The 25202-nt window shown below is 35.9% G+C and overlaps 1 protein-coding gene across 2 annotated transcripts in view; it reads right to left on the reverse strand.

Moving 5' to 3' along the window:
- The window catches only part of gpc6a (glypican 6a), a 149852-nt gene that overhangs the window by 25038 nt on the left and 99612 nt on the right, over positions 1-25202 (reverse strand). Inside the window, exons 6-8 of one of the 2 annotated variants that reach the window (XM_008404362.2) lie at positions 15072-15202; positions 12596-12739; positions 10279-10308 (exon numbers count right to left, since the gene is read on the reverse strand). In XM_008404362.2, the coding sequence (XP_008402584.1) occupies positions 10279-10308; positions 12596-12739; positions 15072-15202 (305 nt within the window). The remainder of the gene's footprint in view (positions 1-10278; positions 10309-12595; positions 12740-15071; positions 15203-25202) is intronic. The other variant, XM_008404363.2, reaches the window with a different exon arrangement.

Raw genomic sequence — 25202 nt, forward strand, 5'->3', positions numbered from 1 at the left:
GGGGGGGGGGCGCCGATTTATGTTTTCGCATCCACCTGAATAATGTGTAGTTGCGCCACTGACCACAATGATGTGTCAGGGATTCATCTGACAGGTGAAAAGCTGCACAGCATTCATTTACTTCATGAATGCCGAACTGAGAAGCACATAATTTCAAGGGGACAAGTATTGACTGATCTTAGCAAGGACATTGGTATCAAAAGAAGAGAATGAAAAGCAATTTCATTCACTAGAAGACTTTGTTACCTTCATGTCTAAACCACTCTCAATGAGTGACGCAGCATGTGGAACAGAGACTGAATTGGCCTGTAGATGATTTCTATATTTTAGCACGTTGTATCATCAAAGAAAACCTGAATAAATAACGTAGAAAGAGATCTACAAAACTGAGTTTTCAAATTAGAATTTAATTGATAAAGGGGGGAAAAGGCTAATCAAAACAACACAAACTGAGGTAAAATATGACTGCACCCTTTATGAAATCATGAAATCATCGAATGACCAAATTTCCTGGAAAGTTAATTTCACAAGCCTCACCTGGCTCCGATTAGTGCAAGACTTGTCGTATAAATAAATCCCTTTAATTGTCTGGCAACATGAGCAGCTGCCTGTAGCACTATGTTAGCCATACCACACAGAGAAGCTGGTTTCTTACATGTGCCTGGGAAGTTTTGCTCTGCAAAACGATTATCTGAAGGTGAAATCCTAATTTGTGATTGACTTTATTAACTCAAGACTGCATCTAGCATCAAAGTAGGATGCCCACATTGCTGTAACAGTATCTTGTGTTTGTATGACCTTCAACCATTTTGATTATTTGTGTGCCAGTACTCGGGCATGTGTAGGTAGGTGGGTGAGAGTAAGTGTAGAAATAAATGTGTTTGTGTTGAGTGGGTGTACGCGAGTTTGTAACTTGGAAGTACATAGTTGTTAGAGACAGAAATGTAGAAAGTCATGCAACACACAGCACCCAAAAGAACCAAAGGACACGTAAACTCGGCTAAGAAATGCCCCAGCAGTCCTAGTCAGACAGATACAAGACATCACCCAAGGGCAGTTACTTGGTATACCTGCAAGGTCCATCATCCCACACTTCAAGATCCCGTTGATGTGTGGTGCATGTTAGGGAGGATGGGATAGGCACACAGGTCCTAACATGCATTCTCATGTGACCAGCTTCCCAATAAGCCCTGTGCCAGGAGCCCAGGACCCAGAGACTCACCAGGAACCCAGGCCTAGCAGGTGCACCCAGCCTGTCCACCAGGGCATAACTTAAATCCCTTAATCAACCCTTCAAACCTTATACCTTATATTGCCACACCCATTCAGTCCATCAAACCCCAGCCAACAGGCTAGAGACACTAGGGAAGCACACCCTACATAACACACAGACAGCCACTCCACTAGGAGCTGGCCACAAGCCACCTAGGGACGCAGTCCCAAACCTGCCCTCACCAGCAAGGAGCAGCAGAAAACTGTATAAGCTGTCCAAACCACAACAACCACAGTGCTGACTGGCAGTACAGTACTCATGTTACCAGTTCTTCTACACCCATATAACCATGAGATATGTTTCATGAAAGAATTAGATCCTGGACTAGAGATGAGCTTCCTCCAGAGGGTGGCTTGACTTGGCCTTAGAGACAGGGTGAGGAGCTCCATCATCAAAGAAAAGCTGCTACAGCTGCTGCTTCCCTCCATCAAAAGGAGTAAGTTTAAGTAGGTAGGGCATCTGAAAAAGATGCCTATAGCCACCTCCCATTGGAGGTTTTCCACTGGGAGGCACAGACCACTGGCAGGAGACTCTCGGGAGGATCCAGAACTTGCTGGAGAGACAAAGTATCCCATCTGACCTTGAAATACGTTGTGATCTTCCAAAAGTCCCTGATGGGAAGCGTGGTGTCTGGGGATGATGGACCAGGATTCATTTACGGGGATTTAAAGGACAACGAAAAATCCCAAAAGCTTGATGTCAGCTATTCTGGCTAAGGCTGGCACAGTCAATTGTTTGATTTAAGGGGCGTTTGCTTTTTATATAGGACCAGGTTGTTCTCGATAGATGTTTTATCCCAATGAATAAAACAATAATTTATTTCATAAGTAATTCTTTGTCTGACATATTTTTTTATGATTAAAAAAAATTAGGTGTGACAAGCAAAAGCAAAAGCAAAGACAAATATGTAGGGAAGAAATACTTGTTCAGAGCTCAGTAGCTAACAATCTCCTCAAAACATGCAACCTTGTGAAATTACTCTAGTATAGATTCTGGCATTGTTTAAATTTCAATGGAATATAAAATGGGAAGTCCCACAGTTTCTAGGTCACGTTGACATCAGCAGCGTGCCAGCAAACAGAACTGCGGATTGAACCAGTGTCTGAAATGGGGGATTTGAATTGCATAAGCACAGCTAAGGCTGGATTTAAAAAGTGGCAAAATCTCCAAAGGGGAGAGACATGAATGGTCACTTTACTACTATGCTCAAAGCAGTTGGGTTAGCTTACTATAAGCACAATGTGACTGCATTTTGAGATTTACTGCTTTGAATAATGTGCTAAATAGGATTTTCTTAAATACCTTTTAGTCTATTTCAGCTTGCCTTACCTAACCAGGGAGCTTAACAAACAATGTTCTAAAGAGTTAAATTAGGGTAAACACCTTCTACCTTGAGCAATGTGATAACGACACCATGTCATGGAAAACAGCAGAGTGCTAAACAGCCTGATAATGAGCAGAGAGGCTGAAGCTGAGGCAGATTCCAGTCCATGCTGGGTTTTTTGGCAGCTTCTAAAGTCAAGCTGTTTAGAGGATAAAGTAACCTGGTTTTGAGTACTGGTCAGATCTAAATTTAGCTTGAGATGGGAAGTTAGCTTAGTTTACATTAAAAGAGTAAAAATATATATTTTTTAACTTAAAGTGGAATAAAGATTAATGTTCCAAAGGTCTAGACAAATGCCTAAATGCATACTCTTTTTAAGACCAATAATCATTCTCATGTCTCTCTTAGTGAGCTCTGGAGATTTTTCTTGCTCCTCCTTATCGTCCTCATGTGGTGGCAAAATTCAAATTCAACACTTTGTTGATCCCAAAGGAAAATTAAATGTTGTTGTAATTAATATTATTCTGGATTCTTCAAAGAGTGGTTGTACAGTGATGAGAAAAACAGTTTGCTCCCTTCCTGATTACCTACTTCTTTGCATGTTTGTCACAATCATTTCAAAACATCAAAACAAATTTAAATATCGGGCAAAGACAACACAGACATAAAGAACAGTTTCTAAACTAAGGTGTTTATTATTAAGGGGGGAAAAAATCAAGAGGTGATTGCCTCCTAAACCTAATAACTGTTTGGACAACCCTTAAAACCAACAACTGCAATCAAGTGTTTGTGGTAACTTGGACTTAGTCCTGCTGAGGAGCAATTTTGGCCCAGTCATCTTTTTAAACATGGCCAAAAATAGGAAATCAGGAAAAGGACAAACACTTTTTCACACCACTGTAGATACTGATGGCTGTGGGCAGAAACAATGTCCTGCAGCAGCTTGCATTACAGAGAGTATGAAGGAGCCTCTTACCAAAGACACTTTGTTGTTATATGACAGAGTTGTGTGTCATGTTCCTGATTGTCATGTCATTATCTACCGTTTTCTTGATTTTATAAAGAATCCTTCTGTGCAGCATCATTTCCCATGTTTCCACTGTATTCCTCAGAACAGAAGCAGCTTTCTTCATCAGGTTGTTTAGCCTTCTTTTTAGTCACTGGCTCTCTTGCTGTTTCCCCGACAGATGATGGGAGTAGAAATGACACTTTCCACAACAGACTTATAGAAGATATGCAGCATCTTACTGCAAACACTAAAAGACCTAAGCTTCCTCTTATAGAATAAAAGCCTGATCTTTCCCTTCTAGTAGATGGTTTCATTTTTTGCTTCTCCATTTCAATCTGTTGTTCACGTGAACACTCTTCATTTCTTCTCCTATGATAGAAATTATGTTTGACCTTGCTGTTTCTTTTGAAATCTACAATCATCTGGTATTTTGTGTTGTCCTCGGGTCAAAATGACCACGATTTGTATGTGTTTTCCATATACTCAGAAAATGACGACAACAGGAGGGTTAAAGATAAGGTGAACTTTTCCACACCATGACCTGATAAACATGGGACCTTTTTCAGGATAATTTGTCAGTTTCAGTTGTTTAAAGCTTTCTAAGTATTATTCTGGTTGTATATATTTTGAAATCAACTGTTTACACACCCTGTACAAAAACAAAATAATATTTTCCCTAATTTTTATATTAAATCAGACCAAACTTTTGCTTTTTGAAGTCAGTTAGGATGACCAAAATTATTTTGATTTGCTAAATGGCAAAGGAGATAAGGGTTAATGTCTGAATTTTACACGCAGACTTTCTCACAATAGTTTGCTGGAATTTTGGCCCATTTTTCCAGATAGCAAACTTTTTCAGGTTGAGAACTACTTACCCCAAATTAATAAACACTCACAAACCACCTAACTAAAAATTGCTCCTGCAATAACACAATATCTTACAACCTGAAATGAAAATGTTAGTCTCTTAACTCATTTTCTTTGTCCCTCCTAATGTGAAGGGTGGTGCTGTTTTGTAAATGTGACTAGTCTCAAGTCAGCATCTTCACAAGGTTTCCTTTTATTCTGGAGCTAATACACACATCTTGCACAAAAAATATGTTTCTTTCTGAGAACATATTTTCTCAGAAATCTCTCTCTTTCCTGATGGTATCATTACTAAATATTATAATATAATGGTGTTTTGATGGAGCTTCCACACCCCTCACTGAATACATACTTTTTGAAGTAAGATTATAGCACTGCAATTATAAATGTATTGATTTTAAGGCACGTTTAATTGTAGATGGCATCAAATGTAAGAAATATAAGCGATGCCCATTGCACAGTTAACTTATCCCAACCAGGAAGGAGCTAAAAACAAATCCCATCATGTTCACGTCAAAAAATTTACATGAACAGCTGCAACTAATGTTCTGTGGATAAGACTTCAAATCTGACATGAAGATTTTGTTTTGTCTCAAGTGCAGTGTATGTTGTCAAAACTGAGAAAGAATAAAAAAATAAAAACATTGATTTGTTAGATATAATCATGCAGCACTATTGTCTCATGGAAGAGGTCCCACAACGCGGAGCAGCAAAGGCCTGGAAGAGCTCACACATAAACCAAGCAGAGAGAAGCCGGAAATTACTAACAACAAGGCATTACCACGATTTTGTATTTTAGCAGCATATCTCCCGCAGCATGCATCATACTGTGCATATTTCCCCAAGCAGCTGTCCACCACAACAGGTGTCGATAGCTCCATTTTTTTTCCTCTTTAGTGGCTTACTGACAGATTACAAGCAAGTTGTTCTTCCTTCCAAGTCCCCTTTTTTCTCAGTTTTGTTTTTGAGAGGAGCTGGAACCTTAGATTCTGTAGCACCCACACACACCATGTTTATTACTACTTCATGCGTTCTCTGTGATGCAATATTTATTTTGTGCATTGATAACTGAACAAACCTAAAAGTATCTGAGCTCTAAAGAGGGCTTTAAAAGAAGAATACAGGCAGAAAATTATTCAGTGCTCAGAATAGGAACTCTCAAACCACGAAGCATAAATCTTATGAGATCAAAGTATGAAAAAAATGTGGCATAATGATGAATAAAAGATAAAAACTGGCATAGAATGTAATGGGTTGAGAACATTGCCCTTTCCTCCACAGTTTCAGATTCAATACTTTAATCGATGGTCATTCAAATAAAATTTTTATGACAAGTAAGGATGGCTGATTGCACATTAATCACTGTCACAAATGTATCTCTTTTGACACACCAAATTATCCCTCAATGGATCACTTCATTACCCTCTATTTAGCCGTAAAAGGTACTAGACAAACCAGCTCTCACCATTACATTACAATAAACCCACTTCTAAAGGCATATAATAAGGTGTTTAAATAATCTATTGAAATGATGATGACCTGAACATTATTATCCACCTTTCTTATGATTTTACAATAAATATTTATCTTGGCACACTTCATGAACACAATTCAAAAAGTAGATTGTGTTTTTTATTTCCACTAAACATAACTATAACTGCCAAAGACTGAAAACTACCTGCTTCATGCTGGCTTTGTCTGTACTTAACAAACAACAAGGTGGCATTCGCATCGCATGTTTTTCTTTATTTGTGGTAAGGTTTTGGATAATTTAACAAACTGCTAAATGTCTGCTCATTTACACATTAACACCCTAGAATGCAAAACTGTTTATTTCCTTTCTACCTGCCATTGCTGTGAGTTTGATTAAAGAAGCCAAGCTACAAAAAAAAAAAATCTTTTGCAAAATCTTTGTTCACACAATTAGAAAAACAGTTAAGGAAATCTCAACAGCATGTATGCCCCACGGTTGTTACTGCTGTTAAAACATCAGCCCAGCATGCCAAGTATAGCAAATTAGCATGTCAATGTTTTCAACATTTGTTCTTTTCCCCCGCTCATCTGCTCAAACCATTAAAAAGACAGTGTACACTAAAAAGATTTGCATTTTATCCCACAATTCCATTAAAATTATAGCTGAATCCATTTTGGAGCATGACTCATAGATTCTACAATTTTGGCTGTGTTACCACAGATCTTATTTGATACTTGTGTCAGATATTATAAAAAGAAAATGATTTTTCTTTAACTAGTGACCCAGGCATAAAAAAGAATTACATATGGGACCAGTGCCAATACCATTTCAGAGGCTCAGTATGATGATCAGCTCTGGGCCACTTCTCATTCTTTCAAATGTATTATTCTCATATTTCCTTAGCACTTACACTATAGTGTTTTTACAAAACAAATCCCCAGGACACTGAACTATATCTAAATGGTGTGTAGCAACATTAAATTATTTTATGCAATTAGAGTCACTGATCATTTATTTAACCGTTTTTTTCCCACTCTAAGAAAAATGTCTCCTGTTTTTTTTTTTTTTTTTGCTAGATCATTTCCCGGTCCTGGCCCTCTGCAAAAGCAAAGTTAAATGGAGTGTGGAAAAAGGCCCGGCGCTGCTAATGACTAATTTGCTTTCTTTCCAACTGCATCCCCCATTTCAACGTACTTAACTACAAACAATCCATTAAGAAGGTCTAAAATATTTAGAAAATGGTCAAACAAATCAATGATTGAATCTGTTTAGGCCATCCATTAAAATTCTTTTCAGGCAGTAATGGAGAAACTAACGATAATGTTCTGTCAACAACATGACTTAGTCACAGAGAAATAAATGTCAGTCAGAATCGTTCCATCACACACCTGTTCATTACTGGTTGAATAAATTAAGCCAATATAAAGTGTAACTCCAGTAAAGTTCTCCTGCACTGGAAATCATTTGATCTCTGAACACAAAATGCATTATGTATGTGATAAAGAAATTAAAATATTTAAAACTGCATACTGGGAGTATGAGCTGTCATCTACCAATTAGCAGGTAGGTGGTTCGATTACACCATTCCCACTTCATATTTTAAATGATTTCTTGTCTAATTCCTGTACTACACATTGCTAATTTATGCACTTTTGTGCATACATTCCTGTATTACTAAATAATGTTACTTACAGTATCAACTCTTGGAGGCATAACAGCTTAGCAAAATAAACAAATATAAACTACAATTCATATTGTTAGACAACTAAGCAAAATGTTGATGAAAGTAAAAGCCTGGCATGTCCTACATGAAAATATGCAGTTGTAGACACACAAAGGGAAAACAAAATAAACATGTTTTAATTAAACATACAACTATGCACAGCCACATGTTTGGCATGTTGTTTTAACCAAATATAACTAGTTGTATATCCACAATAATGATGCCACAAGACTAAAGCTTGTCTTTAATAAATAATCCATTACTGTCTGATGATTAGCATTAGTACTACTATCCCAGACTCACCAAATAAATATTAATTTACTGTTGTTCCAAAAAAAAAATAGCACTCTAACAATTCCTTGGATTGTCTTTTGCTTTTAATACAACATAAATTCACTGCAGTATTGTTTTGATGCGTTCTTGTGACTTATCAAAACAGCTGGTTTGCAGCTGACTTTATTCTTTGGGCACATAATGTTTCTGACCATAGATCTAATCAACTGCAGTGACTACAGATAATATTATTGTCTACCGGCTTGTGCACTAAACATGATGAGCGCATTATTTTTTACCCCTGATCCGGCCATCACTCTGAAACATGGTAAATCTGGACACATCAGTGACACACAGATATAGGCTCGTAAAATCCAGCCCCTTGTCTAGGCTCTATACGAAGCCCAGACCCTCGATGAGAAATGACAACATTTTCTGAGATGTTATTTGTGGAAAATGATGCACAAAAAGGATAAAGTTTCCAACCGAATGAGAAGAAAAATATATGTAAAAAACTATTACTGTTACTTTTAGTTTTGTGGAAATTCAATGCAATTATTATACAAAAAGCTGCTAGAACCTGCATTTGTTATAATATTAAATGTATTAAAAAAATCGTTTTTTTATTATTATTTCAGAAGTGTATGTTGCAGATTTCTGGTTTATGGAAACTTACTTGTTTTGAACTCTTGCTTGTTGTAGAAAAATCCCCTCAGTTACGAGTTTACCCTTTACTTTATGTTTTTTCATTCTAAAACCTTTACAAGATCTATATCATACTAAGTGCTACTTACATAAATATTTGTCAAATAATCTATTTTACTTCAGTTTCCAGACCAACTAATCAGCATTTTTAAGTAGTAGCGCTTTCTGAAAAAGTCGTTATAGTGTTTAGTTTGTCACCTTCTGAGGATTTAATAAGGCATCACGATACTTTGAGCAAAATGCTAATGTCATGCTGGCAATTGCTTGTTACACTGTTCATCCTGCTGTTAACATGATTGTGTCTTACTTTGTCCTTTCAGTAGTTTCTTTCAGTATCTGCCTAAGTGGCAAAAAGCCACATGGTGCTTGATACACAGTATTTAAGTGTCCAGTCTTAATGAGTTTCTCAGTTTGAACTTTTTATATTATGATTACTATTATTTCATGACATAATAAGGATCCTTTTTCATCTTCTTTTGTTTTAGTCAAACTTGTAACTGAGTGCTAAGATAATTAAATGTGTTCCTTTGAAACACATGTGTCTAGTCTTTGTGCCAAAGACTTCTAATTTTCAAGTATCAGTTTTATATAGTAGCCATTGAACCAGTTCCCTCATTAAGTTCCCTTATTAAATTATGAGGGATTATTATTGGAGATGATGATTTAATAGACAGTGGCAGGAAGACTATTATTTCTTTTAAGTTTTACTTTTCTCTGTAAATCAGGATTAATAAAAACTGTGATTTTGTAGTAGATCATAATTAGTAGAGTTTTCATAGAAAAAATATTTTGCTCTTTCATTTGCACATTTAATAAAATAATTTTCGTCAAAAATAGAGAAACAGCTATTTTGTAACCGCACTTGTCGTAACTGCATAGCTATATCAATTTAACAAGAGCTGAAAAAAGTCAGCAAATAAGAGAAAATCAAAACAAAGCAATTGCTGATAAGTAATTAAAAGACAGTTATACTGAGCCAACATATCAAATAGATTAACAGAGAAATATAAACATTGTTAAAGCTTCCACATTTTTTCATCAAAGATAATCAGAACTCTCTTTTGTTTCTTTTGATCAATAACGATTTGAAAAGCCAAGAAAAAATGTTTAGTGTGTTTTTACATTTAAAGCAGTAACACAACTTCTTGGAAAAACAGCACTGAATGTTGTCTCTGATCATAACAAATGGTTCACAAATAAATGCATCAAAATAGTAGCACTGTTTATTAAATGGCTGATAGTGTATATTACTTTGTTCATACTTGAAGTACAAGCAAAATATGTGCAATTGGTCTGCTTTTCTAATAATGTAGGTAAAAAAGCTTCAGCCGAACATTTAAGCAGGATGTTCTGCTGAAATGTTCAAGGTAAATTTTGATCTCACAGATCAAAATTTACATTGCAGCAACAAGCAATCCTAACCCCTGAACCTGTAAATCACTGAATTTGAGATATCAGGCACAGGATCAAAAAATATAAATATGCCGTGAGCGAAATGATTAAACAGTCATGAGTCAAAGAAGTTACCAGGACCAATGCTAAACATAAAGAAGTGAAGTGCATTGGGCAGGTTGATTAAAACACAAGAGTGATGACTTTGTGAAATCAAGAAGAGGAATGGAAAGCTTACACTGTGTTGCATTGTCTTCCAGACAGCCCTCTGGGAGCAGCAGAGAAATGAAGAAGAAAGAGATTTAATTGGACATTGGAGAAACTGAGAGACTGAGAGCGAGAATCGGAGCAAAAGAATGTCTATTAGTTAGTGAAGCAAAAAGTTAAATGATAAATGGAGCTGCTGAAATATTCTATTCACCAGCCTATGAGATTTAGCACCTCGAACCATTTGATTCGAAATGACTTCCAGTGAGGCAGTGTGAAATCTTTTAAAAATCTTTTACTTTCAGATCAATGCATAAATCAAGACCTGCATAAAAATCTACATCTGAAGTGGAAAAATGTGTCTGAAGTTGTTTGAAAGCAGAAGTTTTCATGTTTTTTTTCTTAATTAGAAGAGCTTTTCAAAATTGACAAATTATAATATTGTTATATTCAATAAATTAAAATATGCATTTTGATGAAATGCATATTTAAATGCATCATTTCAAAAAGCACCTTATGACAACTTTTAAACAGGTTTTAAACCTACTTTTCATTAATGCTACATTTAATAAACTTTGTTCTAAAATTGATCTGATGTAATAATCTAATTTTAAATGTCAGGTTTTGCATTAACTGTAATCAGAAAATCTTCATATCAGAAATGCTTTCGAACATCTACCTGTGTATAATGAATTTACATGATTTTTCACTTAGTGATAACATTCCTGTCATAGAGTTTACAATACCGTTTTAATTTATTGAATGGATCTGTACATGTAGGTTCACATGACTGATAATGTGTTAGTGTTCTACTTTACTTGTCAAATGAATATATATTTCTTACATTTACACAAGGTAAAGATTTATAGAAAACTAGTCTTACTCTAAGCAAATCACTGATTTACAGAAAACTCAAATCTTTGACAAGCAGGAGTATAAATGCATGTAGTAATGCATTATTAAAACTAGAGTAACTCAAATAATTTCTCTAAAAGCACAATTACCTTTCACCTTCTTTTTGATCTGTATGTCTTGAAGCAAGTAAGATGATTTAGTTATATTACTTAAGCTGGGGCTGTTTGAAAAGATACATGTAATTCAAGAATAATATTATAAGGGATCTGCCCTGTTATACACATATATCTTTATATTAATTCCTTAGAATTTTATATCAACAAGTGCTGATAAAAACTAAGACTAAACTCTGCAGCATTTAGTAGCTTTTGTGATGCTGCATATTTTTCTATTTTAATCATTTTCAATTGATTGTGCAGCACAATTTTAATGTCTGTACCTTTTAGTCAAAGGGGTGATTATGTTTTTAACAGATGGATTTCCCAGTTAGAAGATTATGTAAAGAAGTATTTGAGGCATGGATGATCCAAAGGACAAATGTAATAAAATGAGACGCATGTCTGACTAAAATCCTTTCAACACATTTACAAGTTGCTAACTTTTATATATTAAAAATATGTTGGGACACAATGCTTGAATACAGTATACCAATACCACTGCCTTTATTTAGGTTACTTGGTTTCCTTACAAAATTAAACCTATAAAAGTATTTAACAACTACAACGTTACACAGTGCAAGTGACTGAGCTGCAACTTTTGCAACTCAGTCATCCAGATTTTAAATCAAATTTTTTATGAATATCTTCTACAAAAAGCAAAACAACAACATTTCTGGGTGATGGCATACCCTGCGTTTGGAATTGGATACACATATTAAATTATTAAACAGCAAGTGTGGCCTCAATGGTTTCATGTACAATAAAAAATACATTTTAAACCACATGTGTAGATGTATTTTTGCTTTATATTCATGCACCATTGTGAGTTTACCACAACTACTGGAAGGGAGTATATATATAAATATTTTACATTACTCGGAGTGCAGCAGTGGTAGAAGTCACACTGCACCTGGGAGCTCCATGAACTACATGAACATTCCTCTATTTTTTGTCTGGCCTTTGGACTTACATCCCTGTTAGTCGATCTTAAGCTCAGCATGCCTTCACCAAGTTTGCCTCTGCCAATGATATTTCCAAAAAAAGGAAACATCTCCTCTGAAGAGCTCTGGAAATCAGCTTAGCTGTCAAAATATGTAAGAACGACTGAATATCCAGAAGTTCTTGACAAATTACGTCAAATTTCTTTAAAAATACATTTATATTTTAAATACTCTGGCTTTTAAACAAGTAGTAACAGATTTAGTTTTTGCATATCATATCAATATATACATATATTTTTAATGTTTTATATCACACATTTTAGTGTCATTATGTCATTAAGGTGGATTTTAACATGTACAAACGCTCTTTACTCTGTCTTATCATTCTACATACCAGTCTATCCAGGCTTGTTCCAGCTGCCGTGGTCGGTCTCTGTTCGGGGGTAAAGGGTCTAAAGCGACTACTAAATACATCTGAGATGCCCCGTGCAGACCTGCCTATTGCTGAAGGCTTTGGTTGACCACACTCTTGAAAAACCTAAAATAGAGCAAGGACAAACACAGTTACCATACAGAAAGGACTGGAAATGTGAAAAACAAAAAGCTCTGTTTGCATCTGAAAACGGAAAGCTGCTCAGTTAACAGCATCTCTCAACATAATTATCAAATAAAATAGTTTATTTTTTCCCACATTGCCAAACAACACAACATCTGTATGTCACAAAGCCAGACATGTTTCGGAGCAGAATGCAACAACCTTTGCAAAATGAACAAGAATTTGTGTGTCTCTCAAATATATTTTTTTTCCAAGAAAAATCCAAGGTCTAATACTTTTCCAGCTCAATTTGTGGCTGCGAGACAAAACAAATCAAGCACTGGTGTTTATCAGTGACCAAGGTTAATGTTCAAAGTGGCAAGTCTCATGTGGGTGGGGAGGCAAAAAATCAATCTTGCCATTTTATTATTCACCTTCAAGGGAAAAACTGTACCACCACAAAACAAAATGGAAAAAGATGCACACAAATAAAGAAAATGACCATTCAGGATTCATTTGGATTTTTCCATTGAAACCCCATTAATTCTGGCAAATGAGACTTTTTCTCTGAGTATAAAACACACAAAAGGATGCACTTTCTGAAAACCCTCCCAAGAAATAGTGGATCGATGTTTATAAAAAATGCTACTGTGGAATAGAAGAAAACCAGTTTTCTTTGTAAGAGAACCCAAAATACACAAATGAATGCTGAATTTAAGGAACATTTTAAAATTTGTCTAAAATACTAACCGGGGAACACCTGAACCAGTTTGTAACTCCAGTGAGGTCTATTGCTATTCAGATGCTTTGCTCAATATTACTGGTCCGTAGCTCTCTGTTGGTTAATTATTTGTCATGGTATGATGTGATAATCATGCCAAAAGAATGCCTTTGTCTAATGCTTTTTGAGTCCTCAGATTTTTTTAAATTTTCCAGTGTGTTGTGGTCCCGCACAGTGACACAATTACAACGCAATTTAGTCTAGTCTGGTATGTATAGAAAACCTCAGAACAAGATTAAATATTGGAGAAAGCTGTAATTGTAGAGCAATTTGTTCACCAAACAAAACCTTAAGGAGCACAGACAATAGGTAAAATTGCACATTTCAAGCTCTCTTGATATAGGAAAAGACAGCCCATCAAATTCACATGGACCTTGTCACAACTTATGAGGACTGACCAGAATTCACAAAATAATTTGAAGCGGAAGTCAAGTGTGGCATCTACAGTCATGTTTTAGCTGCTACTTGTTATAAGTTCCTAAACAATAATGATCATTACTAAAGGATGGTAATTAAAAAAACCAAAACATTGTTTTAATTAATATCGCTGATGTATTTAATGGATGTGAATATGATGAATTTATTAAGGAATGGACATGGTCAGCGACGATAGTGAACTGGTGATTTGTGACATTTAAATCATGTCAGTTCGTACTAAAAGGCCCTGAATGTGGTAAGGAAATATCCTCCACTTCATGAAATCACAGCTATTCTGAAACGTTGACAAGCTGAACATTCTTCCATGGTGTTTATACAAAATTCTGAAATTCAGAATTTTGTATAAATCGAGACTCAAATGACCAGGCAATGTTTTTTTCCAATCCATTATTTTCCAATTTTGAAGAGTTGGTGAAAATTGCAGCTTCAGTCTCCCGTTCTTAGCTAAAAGAAGTGGTGCCTGCTGAGTTCTTCAGCGGTTGTTCAGTGATTGTACTCTGTGATTGTAACAACTGGTTATTTGAGCGACTGTTGCCTTTCCATCACTTCAGACTCCTTGTTCCCTCTGACCTTCAACATCAACAAGGTGCTTTCTGCCACATAACTGCTGGCTATATTTATCTTTTCTGAACCATTTTCTGTTTAACCAAGAGTTGGTTACACATTATTTCCTTAGTAGATGAGCAGTTCCTCTAGGACCAACATTAATGCCACATTTGAAATTACCTAAATCTGTATTTTGTTGTGTTAATATATATTTCTTTTTCTTTTGATGGTGATCCTCAGTTAGTGCTCCAGCAAGTTGTTTTCACAACAACCAGATACCTAAATCTACTGAGTTGTAGCGAAGTAATTGGCAGATTTACAACAAGCAATTAAACAAGTGTACCTAATAAAGTGGCTGCTGTATATACTGCTGTCATTGAGAAATTTAAATAAGATCATAAAATCCAATTTATATAAAATTTATGCAGCTGCTGTTAGGATTTGGCATTGGACACAGTAAATTACACAGTATTTTACTGCCAAGGAAAGCATTTGCCATAATTAAACATAAATAATTAAATAAAAATAGGCATAAATAACACAAGATCAAGGCTTCTCAAGATACAGTACCTTGGCTGACACTTGCATGCTGTTGTCCTGCATCGTCATAATAGCCTCCGAAATTTTTATATCAATTGGCTCTATAACTGCTTCGATGTTGAAAGGTCCCACCAGTCTGTCTGCGACCAGCAACATGGCATCTGTCAAAGAACACAGAAAACATGTCGAGTACGAGATATTAAAATACTCCAAGAAAACTTACCGCGTCCTTTTCACACAAGTCGGATCATTCATATTATCTTGGCGCGGCAACAATACTGCCAGGTGTCGGCTTTATTATTTGTCTATTGTTCTGAAGAGCACAAAGAATCCCACCTTCTCCATGTGTCTTGACAGTAACAATTATAAAGATGAGTAGGAACCTGCCAGTACCTTCATATTTCCACAACAATGATTACAATGCAATAACGAGGAATTGAGATAGAGCAGGTTTAAAACAAGACATGCAACCATGAGCTCAAATTCTGCTTAAATCTATGAATTTACAAGAATAATAAATTTACGAGAATAAAAAACAACTAAGATGCTCAGTATATCTGTGTAGTGAATACTGCTTAAAAATAAAAACAAAAAAATAAATCTATTTTTACAATGTAACGCATATAATTGTTAATATATCAACTAAAAAGTGGGATTCTTACATATTTTGAGTGCTATCCAGCTTATCTACAAAATTAAACCTCCACCAAACTCTACTTTGTTTGAGCTGGTTAAGTGGGAGGGTTAAAACATCGATGTATCACAGTGCAGTGACATTTACAGAAATATAGGGCAATCAGTAGAAGCACATTTAGCCCAAATGGGCACCAAAAACACATGCCTTTTATCCAGTGAAGGAAAAAGGACCTGGAAGTATTTGAAAATCACAGAAGATACTTAAGAAGCTGGTGAAACCCCAGACACTGAGTTGCTATGACAAGAAAAAAAGACAATGTAGAAGATGTAGAAAAATAAAGAAGTGAAAACGTTCATTGTATCTCATCATCCGTTAGATTTGTGTCTGACAAACACTCGCTATCAGATCGTACACTTGTACACACCTTTCACGTCTTGTTAAAGCTTTACAGCCCTCAAATGAATCTCTTGAAACTGTAACCAGCAGCGCCAGTCTTTGACAGAATCCACAGACACCCATCTCATTAAACAAGAAAGTGCTGCTGCACCTCTAAACACCGCCTTTCTTTAGGTTCAGTTTGCAGTCTTAATAAGTGGTCAGAGAATGATGCAGAATAAAAATAACCTATACATTTCCCCAATCCACATTTTAGATCATGGATTTTTTTTTTGCTGATGACATTTATTTGTATGTACAGCAGCATGCCATTGTACTCTATTACAATTTAAATAAGATAAAAATTTCTATGTAGAGTTTTCCAGAATGCACAACATGTAGAGAAAGAAAAATACTACCCTTTTAATCTAAAAAAAAAAAAAGAAGTATTTTCCCAGAGCGACATGACGTCTTCACCCGTGAATCACAAAAACAGGTCATCTACCAGTGTCTTCTGTATCAGCATGATTTTTGAGTGTCTTCTAATCATGTTTAATCAAACATCCCTGTGGTTACAGTGTGGTAGTATCTAGGCTTCAGGAAGTACTTGGGTACATAAAAAATCAGCTATGATAATCGAAAAAAATCATTATTTTCTTTTTCATCTAAAAGCCACGACTTTCATTGGTTTAAAGCTGGTTCTGTACTATCTGTAGAGGTTCAATCTTTGGCTTAGAGCCAAAGATTGGTCCACGATGGACACTGCTTCTTTCTTACAGGCGCATTGAAAGAAAATAAAACAGAATTTGGACAGAGTAATGCTCATATGTGTGAACTCCATACAAACACTGTAAGTAGTGATGGGAAAATAAACTAACTTAATATGGATAATATAAATCTTTAATCTTTTCAAAAATGTTCAAAACAAATATTTTCAATAATGATAGAAAAGCAGTTCTTTCTTTTCTCAGAGATTTCCCTTCCTGAATATTGGAGAACTGAGGTAACAAAGAAACAGGACAATAGTTTATAAAATGATGTCTGTCATCTGCTTTTTAAAGAGTTGTTACTTTAACTATTTCTATATTATTTGGAAAGGAACTGATTTCAAAGGCATTTTCTTTTTACTTTTATATATTTTGTAATTTCTTTTTATGCTGTTCTTACTGGGCTGCACATTGGCACAGTTGGTAGAGCTTTTGCTTTGCAGCAAGAAGGTTCTGGGTTCGATTCCTGGCCCCGGTCTTTCTGCATGGAGTCTGCATGTTTTCCCTGTGCATGCATGGGTTTTCTCCGGGTCCTCTGGTTTCCTCCCACAATCCAAAAACATGCCTGTCAGGTTAATTGGCCTCTCCAAATTGTCCCTAGGTGTGAATGTGTGTGTGCATGGTTGTGTGTCCTGTCTGTCTGTGTTGCCCTGCAACAGACTGGCGACCTGTCCAGGGTGACCCCACCTCTCGCCCGAAACGTTAGCTGGAGATAGGCACCAGCACCCATCCCAACCCCACTGAGGGACAAGGATGTAAAGAAAAAGGATGGATGCTGTTCTCGCTATTATAAATTCATTGTCAAGAGAATTTTTCTTCTTTCAGGCATTTTCTGTTCTTGTAATAATCCATTATCTCTGTTTTTGCTTGTGTTTTGACAAATATTGTATTATTTAGCAGAACAATCTTTACTTCATAATCTTACAAATATCCTTAGAAATTTTTTCATATGATTTATGGGCGTCCTCTTCACAAACCACATCCCACTTCTGTTTTAGTAAGTTATTTTTATAGGCATTTATATTTTCCTCTGTTCTCACTTTGTTAAATTTTAAATAGTATAATGTTTTCTATTAACTATATTTGTTATTTATATTCGTCTGCTTCTTTACCTGATCAAAAATGGGCAAATGTCAATAAAAGCTCACTTGATGCGTTTTTCATATTTTGTCAATATGTTATGTATTAATGTAATATAATATGAAATTATTTGACTGGGTCTGGTGGGTTTTGGATTTTTAAATTTTAATTAATTTTTAACAAATCAATATCATAGTCTCGACAGACAAACATTTGGAAAATTCACTCTTTAAATATTTCCATACCAGACACTGGAGACATATAAACCCAACCAACAATTAACAACCAGATTCCACAACAGCTTCATTCCTTATAGCATAAGACTACTAAACTCCCATTATTTTTATTGTATATATTTATATTGATACTTTTCATTATTATTTATCCATTTATTTTATTATTATTGGAGCAGTGCAATGCAATTTCGCTCAACAGATCTCCATGGTGATACATCACAAAAGATCATCTTTGGCTATGTTAAGCATGTATTGCTACCTGTTTGTCACTTTTGTTTGTTCTGATTTTTTTTAAATCTCTGGCTGTTTTCAGAAAAAGGAGTGGATAGAAACAATATATCGTGAATGACAATAAAATTAATTTGACGAAGTGGTTAGTTGTAGATCTTACTGTATGTGGCCTGACATCGCACACCTTTTCCTTCACGCCTTTCAATTATTGCTTAGTTTAAGTTCTGGGTGGCTCTGTCCTCATTTAACCATCTGTAAGTATGGTTTTATGGTTTTTATGAAAATCATCTTCTTTATTCTCAAGTTTTCTTATTTGTCTAGATGAGTCATTGCTGCAGTTTCCTGCTTCATTGTTTGTTGTAGAGTCCTGCTTGGCTTTTCCTGGCTTGACTTTAAGTCGAGCAAGAGAAGTTTGATCCATTGTATAAATTTGACAAATGGAATCACAAGGATGTGTTAGGTAGAACTAACTAACTAAATAAATAAAGGATTGAGTGGTAAAAATAGCTCAAAGACTGCCTTGGCCAGCCTTTAGAAAATTTGTTGAGGTCCTGCCCTTAGGCCAGCTTTTCAGAGTAGCTGTCATGAAAGCAAGGAAACAAAGCCGCTCTCTTCTCAGTTGCAATTGACAGGCAAGGATATTAAACTCAGAAGCTGGAGTACGGATGTGTGATTGAGAGCAAAGGTCAATTCAGACAAAAGACCACTAGAGCAAAATGTTTCAAAGAGATTTTAAGAGAAAAAAGAATGAAGAATAAAATCTGTAAACATTTTAAAAATGTTTAAAATGTAAAGGTTTCTTCTGAGGTATTTCACAGCTACACCCCAAATGCAGTTTCATAATGAAGTAGATCTGTAGACATTTCAAAGTGGAAACATGCTAAGCTGTGTCATAGTTTTATTGCTTCAGAGAAAACTATTTTATTTAATTTTAACAAAAGGTTAATAGTAAACTGGTAAGCAGTGATTTAGGATATAATAATATAGGATTGTGTATGTGAATTACAAGTAAATTATACAAAATACTAACATAGTACTTGTTAAGGCAGCAGTAGCCAAAACTTCATGGCCAAAAAAAAAACTATCATTGAGAAACAGCAAGCATGTCATATTTTTAGTAACACTCGTTGTAATTTCAAATGCAATATCAATAAAAGTTCTACGTAGTTTTCCAATCACACCTGCCACATGCTTCTCTGTGTGTTTGTTTCTCTGAGTCAGGCTTGATTTTTAAAAGAGTACTGATGGATAAAGGCTAATCTGGACCCACTCACTTGGTCAGACTGTGCTTTTGAAAAGTGATGTTTGTTTACTTTTGGGTGTCAAATGCACTTAGACACTTGGTTAGATTTTTATTAGATGCTCACAGAGGGTCACTACAGGGGGCCAGCCCAAGTCCTGCAAAGTATTTAGCTGCCCATGTTTAGCAGGGTACGCCCCTGATGCTTTTGGTACAAAAGCTGTCATGACATTCAGAGAGTCAAGGAAACATTGCAGTAATCTAGTCCTCTGTCCATTAAGAACTCAGAGACCTAAATGATATTCTCAGTGGAGTTCTGACAACCAATTTTTCATATATCTTGATGAATATTTGATGGATTGCATCAGTGTAGTATGAGTCAGCCGTTTGAAGGGCTATGAGGGAGGATTTATAGTTCCTTATATAATTTTGCATACATGAACATAGAAAAGCATACATCACACCATAGACTAGGAGTAAAATGTATTTCGGTGACAAATAATTCTTATAATTATCACAGAAATTAATACATTCTGTAAAATTTGCACCCTTTCAGCTTTCCACACTACACAGTTTGTCAGGTAAAGAGTGTTTCTTCTCAATTTATAAATTTGAAGGAAATAGCAAAAATTACATGTACAGATTCAAACAGATTATGTTATGTCAAACTGACCAAGTAAGTGTTACAAACATAAGGAATGGTTTGTTTAACTTACAATGGCATGAAGCACAAAAATGTAAGCACCATTAGATTGTTGTTGGTGTAATCTATTTTTGTGACTGGTCAACTGACCATTAATGCCAGGTTATTAGGCAGCGCGCTGCTCCGTCTGAATTGGTTGTGCCCCTTCCAGTGTTGTGGTCAAGACCACCTGACCCGAGACCAAGACAAGACTGAGACCAGTCTTGTCTGGTCTCAGTCGAGACCGAGACAAGACCAAGACTTTTAGGGTCCGAGACCGAGTCAAGACCAAGATCAGCGGCCTGTGCTAAATGACACGATAAAATGTGAAATATGATCAAAATTGCTTCTCAAATTGATCTGAAAGATTCATATTCCCATAAAAACACCTAGATATTAAATACTTAATAAATTTTACCAATATTAAAATGAAGTGCTTCCATCTTTGTGCTACAATCCGTGGTGGTCTCGTGCCATCCCTAAAACGATAACACCCTGGGCATTTGCCCATATTGCTCATGTCAGAAACCATCACTGTCTGCACCATTAAACATAGCAATTGAGGCAATGCCCGGATGGTAATTAATGCTCAACTATGAACACTGACCAAGGAGCAACAAAGAAGTAACCAAGCACAAGGCGCTCACTGTGACTGTTTTCACCCTCTCTCCCGCTACATGAAGCTAGGCAGTCTGACACCATGGCAGACATTACAGCTGCCACTTTGAACAAAAACAATCATAGAGCAATGTGCATGCTCTGCGTGCTCTTTCGTTCTTGTGCTTTATTTATTTAATTAAAAAAATATCAATGTACATGATTTAATAATGATAGCTACTACAGTGTACACAAAGATTTACAAGAACAAAGAACGGCTCTCAGCAACACCCCAGTCCTATTTTCTAAGTAAAGAGCCGTTCAGAAGAATCGGACTATTCCTGAATGTCACGTCACTATAATGCAGACTTTTGGACACAGCGTTGTCCCATATATGAAACAAGTCAGTCAACACCTCCGCACAATAATTAAGTGCAGTGAGTGAGTGACAACTTTTTTTCCATCACAAATGCTTATGCGTCTCTGTTCAGCTAGCTTTGCTTACATCACGTCAATGGAGCTTACCTTTCTTTGAGCTTCTTTTCTAAGTGACGAAAAAAGTTAGTCCCCACCGTCTGTGAAAGCGAAGTGCTGCTGAGTTAGCTGTCGCCATCGGATTTCTTATGATTTATGCAGCGGTAACGATTAGACAGATCTTCTGCCGCTGAGAGAAAACCACTGCGCATGTCTCAGAGCCGCGTGCAAGTGAAATGTGGGGAGCGGGAGGGAGAGTAACAGAAACACGTTATTGCTTGGATTTTAATCGGTGCATTTTGCATCCACTGAAAACAATGATGTTAACAAATAAACTGTATGCTGTACGTTTCGTGATATTTTCACAGTTGCGGACTTGACTGGTCTTGAACTAAAATGCTGAGTCCTTAGCGCACGAGACCGAGACAAGACAGAGACCAAATGCGGTCGAGTCCGAGACGAGACCATTAAAAAATGGTCTCGAGACCAAGACCGATCTTGAGTACTACAACACTGGTCCCTTTATTTTTATTTTTGGCTTTAGTGGCCTTCATTTGATAATTAATTGACAGAAAAGTGGGTAATGAGAGAAGGATCCATCAACTGAGTGATCCCATCATGTCAATGTGGACCAAAATCTGAGGACTATTTCTCACACACTGATGAATGTAAGAAGAAAAAAAAAGGTCGGTTTTTGATAGATTTATAATGGTGGCATAATGTCTTGGTGTTTGGCATTTTTCCTGGTGTCGATACGCTGTAAAAATCATATCGTTTGAACTCGTAGTTGGACAGAAGCCACACTGGGATCCAGAAAGTGTTTTCGCAGACATTGGTACAGCTGGTTTATAAAGACTTTGATGGCACCAGTTGCCACAGCAATTTTCCCATTCTGATTTAGTTACCTTAGTAAATAATGTCTCTAACAGGGCATCTCATTGCTCGAGAAACCATTCTGTTTTTGTTTCTCAGAATTTGAAGAGTACGGCGTGGATCTTGAACCCAAGCACTCTGCTCTTCTTACCTTTAGGATCTCATCTGACTCAGGGTCCTTGTCATTCTTTAAATCTCTGTCATGAAAGAAGTACCCCCATGCATTCAGTCTGAACAAAAGAGAACTTGTCAGCTCCACATAGGAGCTCTCTTACTGTCACAATTCAAACCAGAGGACAATTTGTTATGAAGCAAAAGTGTTACCTATCAGATCTCTGTGTAACTGAGCACACCAAACTCTCTACCATCATACTTAGATCTCATCTCGTTGTACAACAGCTATAGACAACAGTTATTCTATTCCTTGTGAGAATAACTGTTCTGACAAGGAACAGTTATTCATTTTATTAAATGTCAACTTTCCTGCACACCTACTACAAAGGTCAATCCCAATTATATACCAATTTTTTAAATCGACCAGTTCTTTCATAAACTCTGTATTTTGTTATGCTAAAAGGATTCAGCTCCTTTTATTGTATTCATTGCACAAACACCACAGTGTTTTGGATGTGATGTGCAGTACAGTAGAGATCACTAAATATTTTTCTGCCAAATAGAAGTATATTAATCCTGAGCAGGTACATAAAATCACCTGTAACAAATGAGCTGTCTAGCTCTTTACTGGAGCAAAACAACATAGCACTTTAAAATGCTGACAACAATGTCTGTGGACAAAATTTGTTTTGACCCCGCTTAACTTCAGTTCATATTTCACTGACATATACTCAGTGAAGCATATAAAGCTTTTTTTTTTTAAAAGATCTATGACAAGGATAAAATTAGGTTTTGACGGATAGTGTAGATTAGAGCTCTAATTGGACTTACTTTAGGTCATCTAGTAACATCTCCCGACTAAAATAATCCATTTACTGAGACGACCGTGTTAACAATGATCTTTTTGCAGGTTTGCAGATTGTCACTGACATCACCTTCAGCTTCAGTAATGTAAGTTATCCAAGTAAACCTCACTGGTCTAAGGGAAAAGAAAACAAGTCAAACACACATGTACCTACTCTCCATTGCACTGGGTTGTTCATGACTGTTCTGGAGTCGAAGGGAAAACAGAAGTGTTGAGCTAAAAGATGTTAATTTAATTTAGAAATGGTCCAATCAGTATTAAAGGGTGATCACATCCATCATGTGGGACCGGGTTGTAAGATTTATAGACAAATCCACACCCCTAGCATGTGTCACAAGTTGGCTTTTTTTTCAAGGTAAGGCAGAACGCGAAGGTCATTTTCACATGTAATAGTTAAGTTTAAATGAAGCAGTTGAGAATTTGTCTTCTGGTATGTTTTTTCGGTGATCATTTATCAGATGGGCACTGTGGCAGTTAGCCTTATGGTGCTGATCTGCAGCAGCTGAGGGATAATTCATCTGTGCTTTAAATGATGACGACAGTGCAGAAAAATTGCTGCCCAGCACCCATAAATATAAGTCTGGACAATAATGTAGAGTTGATGAAAATGGAAAGAATAACTTTCACCATCTGTCAGAGCAAAAGGGGAAAAAGTCTCCATAAAAACACTTTGTTCAATAAGAGAAGTTAATGCTGCTTTTCACAAATTGCCAGGCATAAATCTATACCTCAAAGTCATTTGTGCTGTGTTTCAAAAAGGCACAAATTCATCATGACAAATGTTAAGTGCTATAAAAAAGTGGGAGAATTAGATTGTTTTTCTCTTAAGATAAAAACAATCATAAATCAGCAGTTTTAATTTCTTGAAATTGAGAAATGAGTTGCATTTACTAACTTACTTAAATTATTTGCAATGCTTAAACTAAATAACACAATCAGATACTTAATGTATTATAAAGTGCTTCAGGCTGTATGTAACAGCAACTCCAGAAAAAAAAAAAAAAAATCTTGTCGGATTCACATAGATCAGTGAGTTCATACAATACTAATACAGCCTAATACAGTTTAAAACACTTTGTCGATATACAGTTCAGCTCAGATAAAAGTTTCACAGAGTAAAGCTGTACTTTAAAAACACCTTAGGGAAAAAAAGAAAGAACTTAAACACCACATCAACAAAAAATAAGAGTTAATCCAGACAAGTAACAAATCACTAGATGTTTATGGCTAAAATTGACTTAAGAGATTATTTTATCACTAACCTGCTGAATCCCACCAACTGAATGTTTTGTTTTTCCAAAAACTATGAAACATAAAACAGAAATATTGTGCTGTGAGTTCCATGATAGAAATAGTACATTTCTTGACATCATCTGCTTTTGATACAACTCCAAAAAGTGTATACATGCTTTTGTTTGATGCATTTATAGACCAAAACTGTTGGGAGTTCTTAATTATGATGAATAAAGAGAAAAAAACAGTCAGATGTTTAAGTTTTGACCTGTCGATCACTAATAAAAGTGAAACTGAATGTTGTCTCAATCTAATCTCTGGCCAAATATTCAGAGTAACTCTGGCAATAGCAACAAAAGACGCTAGAGCTGAATTATATTCACAAAATTATTCAAAAAGTAAATAAATCATGTGAGATGCAAACTGCCTATGTGCAAAATAATATTCAAGGATACGTTTGTTGGCAAAAGTTCAGACAGTAACATTTCAAAATGTAATGTGTATCCAAAGGTTGAGTGGAAGTAAAAATGGCTTTAAAAAGGAATATATATATATATATATCACAGATAACCATAGAAGAGTTTGTGGGGATTCACATGTGTGGACTGGACTGGAGTCTGGAATGGTGATTTTAGGGAGCAATGTCTTCAGCTTATGTTGATTCACTGTTTTATCAAGTTCAAAATCAGAGCAGCCCTCTATAGGAAAAATAAATAAATAAAATAAAATATTTAAAAAAAAACAGCACTTCCCTCTG

This window comes from Poecilia reticulata, linkage group LG3 (genome assembly GCF_000633615.1).
Source record: "Poecilia reticulata strain Guanapo linkage group LG3, Guppy_female_1.0+MT, whole genome shotgun sequence".
Lineage (NCBI taxonomy): Eukaryota > Metazoa > Chordata > Actinopteri > Cyprinodontiformes > Poeciliidae > Poecilia > Poecilia reticulata.